The 12,360-nt window shown below is 44.4% G+C and overlaps 1 protein-coding gene across 3 annotated transcripts in view; it reads left to right on the top strand.

Moving 5' to 3' along the window:
* The window catches only part of CCDC141 (coiled-coil domain containing 141), a 179,725-nt gene that overhangs the window by 90,380 nt on the left and 76,985 nt on the right, over positions 1-12,360 (top strand). For all 3 annotated transcript variants that reach the window (XM_066575765.1, XM_066575767.1, XM_066575768.1), the window contains exons 9-11: positions 5,279-5,420; positions 7,832-7,948; positions 8,075-8,266. In XM_066575765.1, coding sequence (XP_066431862.1) covers positions 5,279-5,420; positions 7,832-7,948; positions 8,075-8,266 — 451 coding nt within the window. The remainder of the gene's footprint in view (positions 1-5,278; positions 5,421-7,831; positions 7,949-8,074; positions 8,267-12,360) is intronic.

The following is a 12,360-nucleotide window of genomic DNA, read 5'->3' on the forward strand; positions in this document are numbered from 1 at the left end:
GGGAGGCGAATTTCCAATTCTATTCAATTATGTTTCTAGCTAGGCATTCAGCAGGACATAGACCACGAGTTCCCAACCTTTTTAGTATTGAGTAACCCCTGGTAAAAAAGTTTCTCTTGGTGGACCGCTAAAAATTCAGACCAGATCCAGACATGGAAACATCCGCCATAACACGTGTTACATGCACATTTTGCCAATGATGCTTACTGTATCATGGCAGAAGGAAGAAAGCAATTAAGGCTTCCTACACATGGTGCGAGCGCAATATCAGGCGGTGAAACTCGGCGCAATATCGCGCTCGTGTGATGTACAGGCGGATGCAAGGCGGTTTTGTATGAAAAAATGCCTCCCATCACTTCAGGACAGTTGCGATTTTGTTTTTGCAAGTGTTTCCCATTGTTTTCAATTGGAAAAAACTCAGATCACATGCTGTTCAAGGTGTTTTCTGGCCCTTTTGAAAACAGTTGGCAATGCTTTCCGAGGGAATGCCCAAAAATAGGATATGTCGCAATTTTTCTCCGCAAAGGAGGCGGAGAAAAAAAATCACTGATGTATATGACCCCATTCGAAAAATGGGGTTCATATTCCTTCAGAAATTTCAGAAATCTCGTGTGATTTTCACTGCCATGTAAAAGCGACGTAACACTAAGATTCACTGAGTAATGTCCATGCCGAACCACTTGTCTTTGGCAGGCAGTATGTCAGGAGCAGTACTTCTAGCAGATGTGTCGAGCTATCGTGACACATCTGCTAAGATGTAAGTAGAATTTTTTTTTCTTCTGCTCCCCAAAATGCACTAGAGCACCACGGCGTCCCTGGAAGGTCCTCATGGCACACTGGTTGGGAATCGCTGGTATAGGCTCTACCACTATTCATAGTCGGTTTGCTATGTAGGGTTACTAACTGGTTTGGAAAGGCCCATCAGTGTACTACAGGATCGATAGGTTGACCCAGGCTCTAACACAATGATGGACTCCTAATACAACAGGGCCCCAAAGTTTCAGAAGACCGCACAATTTGGTTTTGTCTTAGGAGTGAATCACTTACTTACTTGATCTATTTATTATTTCTAATTATATGTCCTGTGAATGCAATTACAGCAACAAAAATGACAATAAAATTATGGAAGAATTTGCACAGGTTCTATATAGCTTGTTGCCAAAGCTGTATTGCACTGTATCCTGTATTCTACCTTTGTATTAGAGATGACAGATGGTTGTCGAAGCTCAACTACGTTCTCATCTTTGGTGTCCGGTGAAGTGCATTCGGCAAAGTATGAATACGTTACAAAAGCTTGCAAAAAGTTTGCAAGTTTGGTTTTGGGACAAATTAATTCGAACTGAGCCAGAAGTTCACCAAAACCCTTAAAACTAATTCACTGTGACAGAAGGTTCCAGAATCAATCTATATATAATCCGCCTATATTGGTTACCAGAGGATATTTTTCCTAAAGGAGCGCAGATCTATTTTGAGTGAAGCTACCCTTCAATTATACTACCCCATTATTATTACTATGTGGTGGGGGAACAAATGAGGGAACTTATGCTAAGTAAAGTGTAGCTTCACTTTGTGATCAATATGGATACTTCAGCATTAGAGATGAGCGAACGTACTCGTTTCGAGTACTTACGCACCCGAGTACCGCCATTTTCGAGTACTTCAGTACTCGGGTGAAAAGATTCGGGGGGGGCGGGGAGAGGCGTGGCGGTGCGGGGGGTAGCAGCGGGGAACAGGGGGGAGCCCTCTCTCTCTCTCTCTCCCTCTCCCCCCCACTCCCCACTGCTACCCCCCGTGCCGCCACGGCGCCCCCCGAATTTTTTCGCCCAAGTACGGAAGTACTCGGAAATCGCGGTATTCGGGCGAAAAAGGGGCGTGGCCGAGCACGTTCGCTCATCTCTATTCAGCATCTATTGAAGCAATAAATGTATCAATATTATAATTCATGCAGCACTACTTTGCTGCTCCAGTTCTGAGTCGAATAAAGGGGAATGAGTTTGACACATTTGCTGTATATTAACTAGCTTAAAAATACCACCTATGCTACCGGTGGTTTTTACAATCTATCAACACGCTATTTTGGACTCTTTTCCCCTATTCACCATTTGCCGTTGCCAAAATAGTGATCTTTGGGGATTATCCTCTATTCCTACTTTGTCGCACTAAATAAAGTGTGTTATTTATTTCGGCTCTGATATGACGGACGTATAGATTCCCTAAAACAGTGTATGTGGGTTGTTTACTAGGATGTCTATAGATCAATACACATTAACTGATATACTATACATCTGCACCTAGTGTATAAACACTGACACTGTGGTCCCATTTAGGGTGCTTGGGTCTACTATAAATATCATCTGCCATCAAAACTATACCAGATGTGACACTTGTATGTGTTTTGTATGTCGTGTGTTTGTTTGTTACTATCAGTGGGTCCCTTTCGGTACTTTTATCTTAGTTATTAGTATTAATAAAAGTTATGTTTTAGATTCTAGGTTCTTTCAGTGACTTAAAACCCCTAAAACTGATATATAATACTGTCTAAGAACCATAAACGTCATACAGGGCTTTATGGCTCTCAGTGATATACACCAGTGTTCAGGACTAGTGTTGAGCAACCTGAACCAGTAGAACCTGTTTTTAGGTAGAACTTAGCTAAAAGCTTGGTTTAGATTTGTGCCAAACCAAACTTTTAGGAAAGTTCAACTCAAAACAGGTTTCTACTGGTTTGGTTCGCTCAGCACTGTGAGTCTACTGGTGACATATGCCACTGTATAATCATACAGATGCATATCTTACAGCTTTCCATCAGAGGTGTACAGTACATTGAGTATTCTTCCCAACGTATATACCACCAATGGAAAGGTCAAACACTATGCAAGCAGAACTTTACACAGTTCGGTTTGGTGCTGGTTTTGGTGTTTTTTTATTTTTGATCCAAAAACTAGGAAATGTATAAAAGGAGTGAATAGAAAGCAAAATAGGAAAGTGTAAATCATTTGTTTTTATGTTTTCTCTCTTTGGGATTCACTACTGGGTTTGTTGTTTTTTAACTCTTTATTTATTGAGATTTTTAAGAAAAATATACATGAGCAGGTCTTAATGGGTACACAAGTTTTTGATCACATAACACACAATTCTATTACAGTAGGGTCTCCGCCTTTAGATGTCAACATAAACTTTCCATCTTAGTGTTTTCTGTGTACAGAGGGATGCCTAGCTCATGCATATACCTTCCATTTTTTGCTTTTCCCTTTATCCCCCCCCCCTAAACCTCCAAAGATCTTAATACCATGTTATAGAAACAGTAACAAAACACCTCCAGCGATCACCCCCCCCGTCTTGTCATGTAATCTTGAACATTCCCAGCTGGTTCGTGTTGTCTTGACTGTAATACCACGTTGTGTTAGTGAACTGGTTCATACACTCCTTAGTTTCATTAGGGCCAAGAAATTTTTCAAAAAATTCTCTTCACTTTTTGAAGAATTTTGGGGCTTGGGACTCTACACGCCTCTCTATTTCTACTCTCTCCATTTTTAAGAGATGTTTCAATTGTTGTATACTATCATTTATTCCTGGGGGTTTAGCCAGCAACCAGCTGTTAAAGAGGCAGCTCTTGCTGATCAATAGAATAGTGTGGATCATTTTGGCTTTTCTCGTCTGGTCAGGTATTTGGTGGAGTATAAATACTTGCAGTGTCAGCTGTAGGAGTTGCCCCCCATGTTTTGTACCAGTTTTTGGGCCCCCCAACCCAGTATTTTTGGATCTTAGGGCAATGCCACATGCAATGTAAAAAATCTGAATTTGGTCGGGAGCATCTAAGATAAGCTTGTAGCCTAGCTGGACCAATGGAATTCTGAGGCTTGTCAAACCCATATATTGCTTAAAGTATGTTTCTTGCCATTGTTCATTTGATACCGCCTGCCTCACTGAATTCCAACTCTTAATTATCCCCTCGGGGTAAATCTGGATCCCCCATTTTTTGAATAAGTTAGAGTTGTTTTTCATCCTCCACCCTTCTCTAAACCTGGTATACAAATTTGAGATTGAGTGTTTATATGAAACGTTTTTAACCAAGATATCCATTGGATTAAGTGTTGCTTCCTTTAATGTGTCAGCTAGTCTTTCCCAGTCTTTCCAAGTACGCACTTGTGCGAATGGTAGAAAGTGGGACGTAGGTAAATTGTATTCCTCACACATTTCTCTAAAAGTCTTGTATCTAGGGTTTTCTGGGTGGAAGAGATGATGAACTTTCATAAACCCTTTATGCCACCATATTTTAAACATTTTTTTCCCTCCCCTCCTTAAATCCTGGTTGTTGCCATAAGTCCATGTGTTTGGAGATTTTAAACAGCAGTCCGTATGCCTTACGGGTTATTTTCCAGGTGGCTATGGTGTCTTTTGCCATGATAGAGTCTTTACATTCTATTGGTAGATTAGTGTAGCTTTTATGTAGGAGGCCATTTAGACTCCATGAGTTAAACAATTCTGCTTCTAGGTCGGTATTTGAATAGTCAGTGGTGTCCCGTAGCCAGTCCAGGGAGTGTCTCATGAGGCTAGCCACATTATATAAGTGAATGTCTGGAAAATTGAGTATCAATCTTTTCAAAGCAATGTGCGGTCGTTCTTGTGACCACACAAAGGCCACAAAAGCCGTGTGCAGTTTCCCCAGGTCCTGCCTTTGAAGGAAGAGTGGTATTGTCTGCAATGGGTAGAGGAGCCTTGGTAAGCTAATCATTTTTATTAAGTGACATTTGCATAAGAAGGAGAGCGGAAGGTTGAGAGAGAGCGAAAATAAAAAAAGCACAAAAAAAAAGCTTGACACCCGGCAGGTCTATTGAAAAATGCTCGAGTCTCCCATTGACTTCAAAGGGGTTCGTTCCTCGAACAGAGCTCTCGAACATTACAAAAAGCTTGGGTCGAATAACGGGCACCCGAGCATTTTGGTGCTCGCTCATCTCTACTTATTAATCAAATTCCTTAATCAAAAACTGCATGCAAACGAGTCATAGATATTGTCCTGTGTGAAGCAGGTCTAATATTTGTCATTTTCATGAATTATCTTAAATAGTGTTCAATGGTGATTTACAGTATGTACTTCTGTTATTATAAATGATATGTTGAATGCTTCTTTCATCACCCAGTATGTGCTGGCACATTGGTTAATGGACTTCTTAGAGTCCTGACTTCTTCTAGGTAATGTTATTCTCATCTCATATTTAATAACCTGGCTATTATCCAAAGCAATGGAGGTGCTAACAGCTGTATGGTTCATATTTAGCCCTGGGATGACTGGAATTCAGGAAATGATTGGATACCTTCAGAAAAGAGTAGATCAGCTAAGTGACCAGGGCCCGGCATCTATGGAAAATTCCCTTAAGCAACAGGAGATAGTGGCGTCATTAGAGGATCATCTTCAAAAGGTACTGTGCGCAACTTTTACAATCAGGACGACTAATGTACAATGTGTGCAGGAGAAAAATTACAAAGAAAGCGCTCAATATAATTGGAAAATACAAATCTATAAAAGTGCATATATTCAGTGATATTTTACAAATGTGCCACCAAGGGACACGCATATAGGGCGGCTTTACACGAGCGTAATTTGCTGCATGCCACCCACTTCAGACAGTCACGCAGCATGACATTGTGTACTTGCGCACCACTAATCAACATGCACTATCTTGGCATCTATGCCCGCATAATGTGCACTAAGATAGAATATGCTACCATCTTTAGTGCATATGTGTGAGCTGCAAAATGGGAGCCTATGGCAGATTGGGGTAGCATATTACAAGCGCAAAACCCGCACACGTAATACGCTGTCACCACATGTTTTTATGAAGGAGCGCAGACATTTAATTTAAAACGCGTTTACTGCAGTTTGTTTCAGTTTTGATATTTTGATGTACTTTGTTAAAGTAAGTAGAGGTATAAAGGAATAACAATGATAAAGTATGACATGATGCTGATCAAGGACTGAACATTTGACAGCTATGGAACCCTTAAAGCGGTCGTCTCACTATGAAAAAAAATGTAACAGCTGGGCATGGTATAAAATAAAAAAAAAAAAGAAGAAATATTTAACTCCTTTCAATTACCCTCAGGCAACAGCTGAGCGGCTCCGACGGCCCTCACAGTATGTACACAGGCTAATTGTTACATCCGCTAGGCGCACCACGCCGTGGCACAGACACAAGGATGATATCACGTCCAAACAGGACATGCTGGAGCAGGTTGGAGACTTAAGATACATCACAAAATGCACAATGAAACACCAAGTGAAAGATTGCATACTGGACTCACGGGCAGATATAACATAAGGACTAAACTGACGACCAAAACACACACCAAGCATACCTGCACAAATAACTAGATGGAATAGCTATAAAAGTACGAGTTATTGGTTTGTGAATTGGTCACGTCACTTAAGTGCACAAGCCCACTTCAAGGGTCCTCATTATCTTGTGGGTCCCTTCTCTCACAAGACAACTACCACGTGAAACCTGCCTACAGGGCGATCGTCCCAACAGGGATGGCCCCACAATAAAAGCTAGGGATTTACCTCATCCTAGATGGCAAATGATCCACAGCAGGACAGGACACAGCTCACCCTAACACGCCAGGGATTTGCACACATGAAAGAACAGGACTGCTCATAAACCTAGTCTGGCCACCTGCACAGACCCAGTAAACATGTCGCTGCTCACACCAATAACACTGAACAGGAACCCCGCTAAGAACTCTCATGCATACAGCTAGTAAACAATAGCTAGTGCAAGTTTCCTCACACCAAGGGGAAAGCGTCAGACACCAAAATGACATAAAGGGAACAGTATCAGGCATCACCCACCTGACAACACCCAAGACATCAGATTTATGGAGGCCGCATCTGTCAATGGGAAGAGAAGAGGGGGTATGCATAAGATGCCTATGGGGACTACAGGTGTCCAGACCATCCTCAGGGAAGGTGAGAGAAACACTTCGAACCAGCATGCAACAACACCAAGCTCCGAGTGGGAATAAGACAGAATGAATAAATTGATCAGCATCCTCTAACTAAGGGAGCTTGTATTTATGTGCAGCAGGCCAGTGGGGATTGGCTGGCTGGAGAAACTTCACACCCAACCAGCTCAATTATCTTATACTGAAGAGAGGTGAGTATTGCCTCTTTTGTTGTTTTATGCCATACCCAACTGTTATTTTTTAAAGGGAAAAACACTTTTAAGGTGGTCATACACATTAGATGTATTTGGCTAAACACCCCGATCATTTAATATTTGTGGGGACCTCTCAACTTCCCAACTTTTTCCTGAAAGTGGATGTTGGGGAGATAAGCTTGGGGCATTTGAATTTCAACTGTCCTACTCTTTTGTATTCAGGAAATAAGTTGCTACCAGACTACTCTGGCAGTGGCTTTTTCCTCTCCATGCCTTTGTAACTCATGCATGTTCAACCAACCCAAACCTGCATGTGTGTGTTTGTCAGGTGAGATAGATAGCTGTCTGACAAACAATTGTTCATGCAACAGCTAAGGTGTATGGGCAGTCTTCAAGAGAGGTAGTCCAGTGCTGGTGGGACCCATCTCCTATGCCATTAGGTGGCAAGAACCTGTACAGGAGAATCCTCTTCAGAGGAACTGCATTATTAGAAAAAAGGGTAAGGGCGACTGACCCAAGGGTTGTGGAAAAAGACAAACCCCAGCAGCAGGCAAAAGATGGCACCAAAATGTAGGGTTCAGTTTGATCTTTGCAATTGGACCCCCTCTATTTTTTGTATATCACTGATGCTGAAGTTTAGTGACACCTAGTAAAATATTCATTTTGTTTTGTAGATATCTACATGGACCCACAATATAAATACAGATTTGGAAAATCACAGTAATCCAGATAGTATCATGGAGTGTGAAGATGTGCAGTATAAACTTGGAGAACTGGCTAAACAAACTAAGGTGATACAATGGACAAAATAAATGTAAACCCAAAGTACCATATAATACATTGGCAACCAATTAATGAATTTTGAAAAAAAACTAAATCTTAGAAAAGTTTAACTTCTTTTTTATGATTTTATACAGGAAGCACTGAAATTTATGGAGGCAACAACACAACTCATAAGGGAAGTAACGCAGTCAGCTCCACCTGGAGGTGAAATGTTTTGTATCCAATCACAAGTTCTGCATGAAGAACTGAAAGCTCTGGATCTAAATATTAATGAAAAACTAGAAGTTTTAAATGTTTACATTGCCTTTATAAAGTCTGCAGAAGAGGTAACTAAAGTTTAGCGGGAAAAAGGTAAAAACAAATTGAACTTTTACACAGAGCTTGGCTTTTCTTCACTTGGGGCAAAGCTTCAGTTTGCTACCCTAGCTCTGTATTTGAATACTTGGACAAAAGTATGGCCTGCTTGGCATTCTCCTTGACTCCTGTCTCCTGAGACACATGCTCCGACAGCCCCCTTCTACCTACGCCCATATTTTGCAGCTATTACAAGTAACATTATAAGGTGGAAAGCGGAGCATATGTCTATTATGTTACTCCCTGCAGAAGGGCTTTTACCAATAAACTTTAACTCGAAAACCCCTTTTAGTAAACCCAAACATAAATAAATACATAGGGGAGCATACATGTACCTTTTTGACTATAAGATAGTGGTATTACAGGAGTAGAACGAGATTATAAAAACCTTTTTTTTAATACGAAACAGCACCACTCCTGTCTATTGGGTGTGTCTGATATTTCAAAACATCCTAATTAGAGATGAGCGAACACCAAAATGTTCGGGTGTTCGTTATTCGGAACGAACTTCCCGCGATGTTCGAGGGTTCGTTTCGAATAACGAACCCCATTGAAGTCAATGGGCGACCAGAGCATTTTTGTATTTCGCCGATGCTCGCTAAGGTTTTCATGTGTGAAAATCTGGGCAATTCAAGAAAGTGATGGGAATGACACAGAAACGGATAGGGCAGGCGAGGGGCTACATGTTGGGCTGCATCTCAAGTTCACATGTCCCACTATTAAGCCACAATACCGGCAAGAGTGGGCCCCCCCCTCCCAACAACTTTTACTTCTGAAAAGCCCTCATTAGCATGGCATACCTTTGCTAAGCACCACACTAGCTACAACAAAGCACAATCACTGCCTGGATGACACTCCGCTGCCACTTCTCCTGGGTTACATACTGCCCAAACGCCCCCCCTCCCCCCACAGCGCACACCAAAGTGTCCCTGCGCAGCCTTCAGCTGCCCTCATGCCACGCCACACTCATGTCTATTTAGAAGTGCGTCTGCCATGAGGAGGAACCGCAGGCACACACTGCAGAGGGTTGGCACGGCTAGGCAGCGACCCTCTTTAAAAGGGGCGCGGCGATAGCCCACAATGCTGTACAGAAGCAATGAGAAATAGAATCCTGTGCCACCGCCATCAGGAGCTGCACACGTGGGCATAGCAATGGGGAACCTATGTGCCACACACTATTCATTCTGTCAAGGTGTCTGCATGCCCCAGTCAGACTGGTAATATGTACCTTAACAGTAACCGCGTTGGTGGTAATGTGGTGGTGACTGCGGACCTAGTAGCACGGTTGTATTTTGTTGGTTTTCGGAATGCGGCCAGGATTAAGTGGGCCGTGGCGGGGGGATGGTGGGGGGGCTCTCTTGTTGTGTCGGTAAAGGTGAAATTCTTGGACTGCCACCAGACGAACCAATGCAAAGGCATTTGCCAAGAATGTTTTCCCTGTTGGAGGAGGAGGGGGATGTTTTTGAGGCACTACGTGTCCTCTCCACGTGTCCGTGGTTATATGCACCTTAACAGTAACTGCGTTGGTGGGAAATGGCCTCGCCGCCATCATGTCTTTGGGAAGCCTCTGTTTCCACACCCCAGAGACATACCATTAGCAGCAGTATAGGCAGAGCCCAGAATTCGTAACATTTCAGCCGTAGCATTAGGACAGGCCCCACTAACATATCAGTAGCAGCATTATAGGAGGAGCGCAGTCTTCATTCCATGTCAGCAATAGTAGCACTCAAGACAGGCCCCAGTAACAATTCCGAAGGAGCAGTATATCGGGAGCGCAGTCTTCGTTCCATGTCAGCAATAGTAGCACTCAAGACAGGCCCCAGTAACAATTCCGAAGCAGCATATAGCGGGAGCGCAGTCTTCGTTCCATGTCAGCAATAGTAGCACTCAAGACAGGCCCCAGTAACAATTCCAAAGCAGCAGTATAGCGGGAGCGCAGTCTTCGTTCCATGTCAGCAATAGTAGCACTCAAGACAGGCCCCAGTAACAATTCCGAAGCAGCAGTATAGCGGGAGCGCAGTCTTCGTTCCATGTCAGCAATAGTAGCACTCAAGACAGGCCCCAGTAACAATTCTGAAGCAGCAGTATAGTGGGAGCGCAGTCTTAGTTCCATTTCAGTAGCCTTAGTATAGCCAAGGCCCAAGTTACATTTATGTAGCTAAAGTGTAGGCCAACCCCACACACCTTTCTGTACCATGAGTGCAGGCGAAGAACATACAAATTGCTATGATTACACTGTAGGTGAGGGCCCCAAAAAATTGGTGTACCAACAGTACTAATGTACCTCAGTAAAAATTGGCCATGCCCAACCAAAATGGCAGGTGAATCGCTTTGGTTAATGTGGCTTAAGTGGTAACTAGGCCTGGAGGCAGCCCAGTGTAACGAAAAATTGGTTCAAGTTAAAGTTCCAACGCTTTTAAGCGCATTGAAACTTATAAAAATTGTTCAGAAAAATTATTTGAGTGAGCCTTGTGGCCCTAAGAAAAATTGCCCGTTCAGCGTGATTACGTGAGGTTTCAGGAGGAGGAGGAGGAGGAGGAGGAGGAGGAATATTAGACACGGATTGATGAAGCAGAAATGTCCCCGTTTTGGATGGTGAGAGAGAACGTAGCTTCCATCCGCGGGTGCAGCCTACGTATTGCTTACGTATCGCTGCTGTCCGCTGGTGGAGAACAGAAGTCTGGGGAAATCCAGCCTTTGTTCATCTTGATGAGTGTTAGCCTGTCGGCACTGTCGGTTGACAAGCGGCTACGCTTATCTGTGATGATTCCCCCAGCCGCACTAAACACCCTCTCCGACAAGACGCTAGCCGCAGGACAAGCAAGCACCTCCAAGGCATACAGCGCTAGTTCAGGCCACGTGTCCAGCTTCGACACCCAGTAGTTGTAGGGGGCAGAGGCGTCACCGAGGATGGTCATGCGATCGGCTACGTACTCCCTCACCATCCTTTTACAGTGCTCCCGCCGACTCAGCCTTGACTGGGGAGCGGTGACACAGTCTTGGTGGGGAGCCATAAAGCTGGCCAGGCCCTTAAAGACTGTTGCACTGCCTGGGATGTACATGCTGCTCGATCTCCGCACCTCCCCTGCTACCTTGCCCTCGGTACTGCGCCTTCTGCCACTAGCGCTGTCGGCTGGGAATTTTACCATCAGCTTGTCCGCAAGGGTCCTGTGGTATAGCAACACTCTCGAACCCCTTTCCTCTTCGGGAATGAGAGTGGGCAGGTTCTCCTTATAGCGTGGGTCGAGCAGTGTGTACACCCAGTAATCTGTTGTGGCCAGAATGCGTGCAACGCGAGGGTCACGAGAAAGGCATCCTAACATGAAGTCAGCCATGTGTGCCAGGGTACCAGTACGCAACACATGGCATGGCTGTCTTCACTAGGAAGATCACTTTCAGGATCCTCCTCCTCCTCCTCAGGCCATACACGCTGAAAGGATGACAGGCAATCAGCCGGTGTACCGTCAGCAGCGGGCCAAGCTGTCTCTTCCCCCTCCTCCTCATCCTCCTCATGCTCCTCCTCCTCCTCCTGTATGCGCTGAGAAATAGACAGGAGGGTGCCCTGACTATCCAGCGGCATACTGTCTTCCCCCGCCCCCGTTTCCGAGCGCAAAGCAGCTGCCTTTATGGTTTGCAGGGAATTTCTCAAGATGCATAGCAGAGGAATGGTGACGCTAATGATTGTAGCATCGCCGCTCACCACCTGGGTAGACTCCTCAAAATTACCAAGGACATGGCAGATGTCTGCCAACCAGGCCCACTCTTCTGAAAGGAATTGAGGAGGCTGACTCCCACTGCGCCGCCCATGTTGGAGTTGGTATTCGACTATAGCTCTACGCTGTTCATAGAGCCTGGCCAACATGTGGAGCGTAGAGTTCCACCGTGTGGGCACGTCGCACAGCAGTCGGTGCACTGGCAGCTTAAAGTGATGTTGCAGGGTGCGCAGGGTGGCAGCGTCCGTGTGGGACTTGCGGAAATGTGCGCAGAGCCGGCGCACCTTTACGAGCAGGTCTGACAAGCGTGGGTAGCTTTTCAGAAAGCGCTGAACCACCAAATTAAAGACGTG

Source organism: Eleutherodactylus coqui, chromosome 8 (genome assembly GCF_035609145.1).
Source record: "Eleutherodactylus coqui strain aEleCoq1 chromosome 8, aEleCoq1.hap1, whole genome shotgun sequence".
In the NCBI taxonomy this organism is placed as follows: Eukaryota; Metazoa; Chordata; class Amphibia; order Anura; family Eleutherodactylidae; genus Eleutherodactylus; species Eleutherodactylus coqui.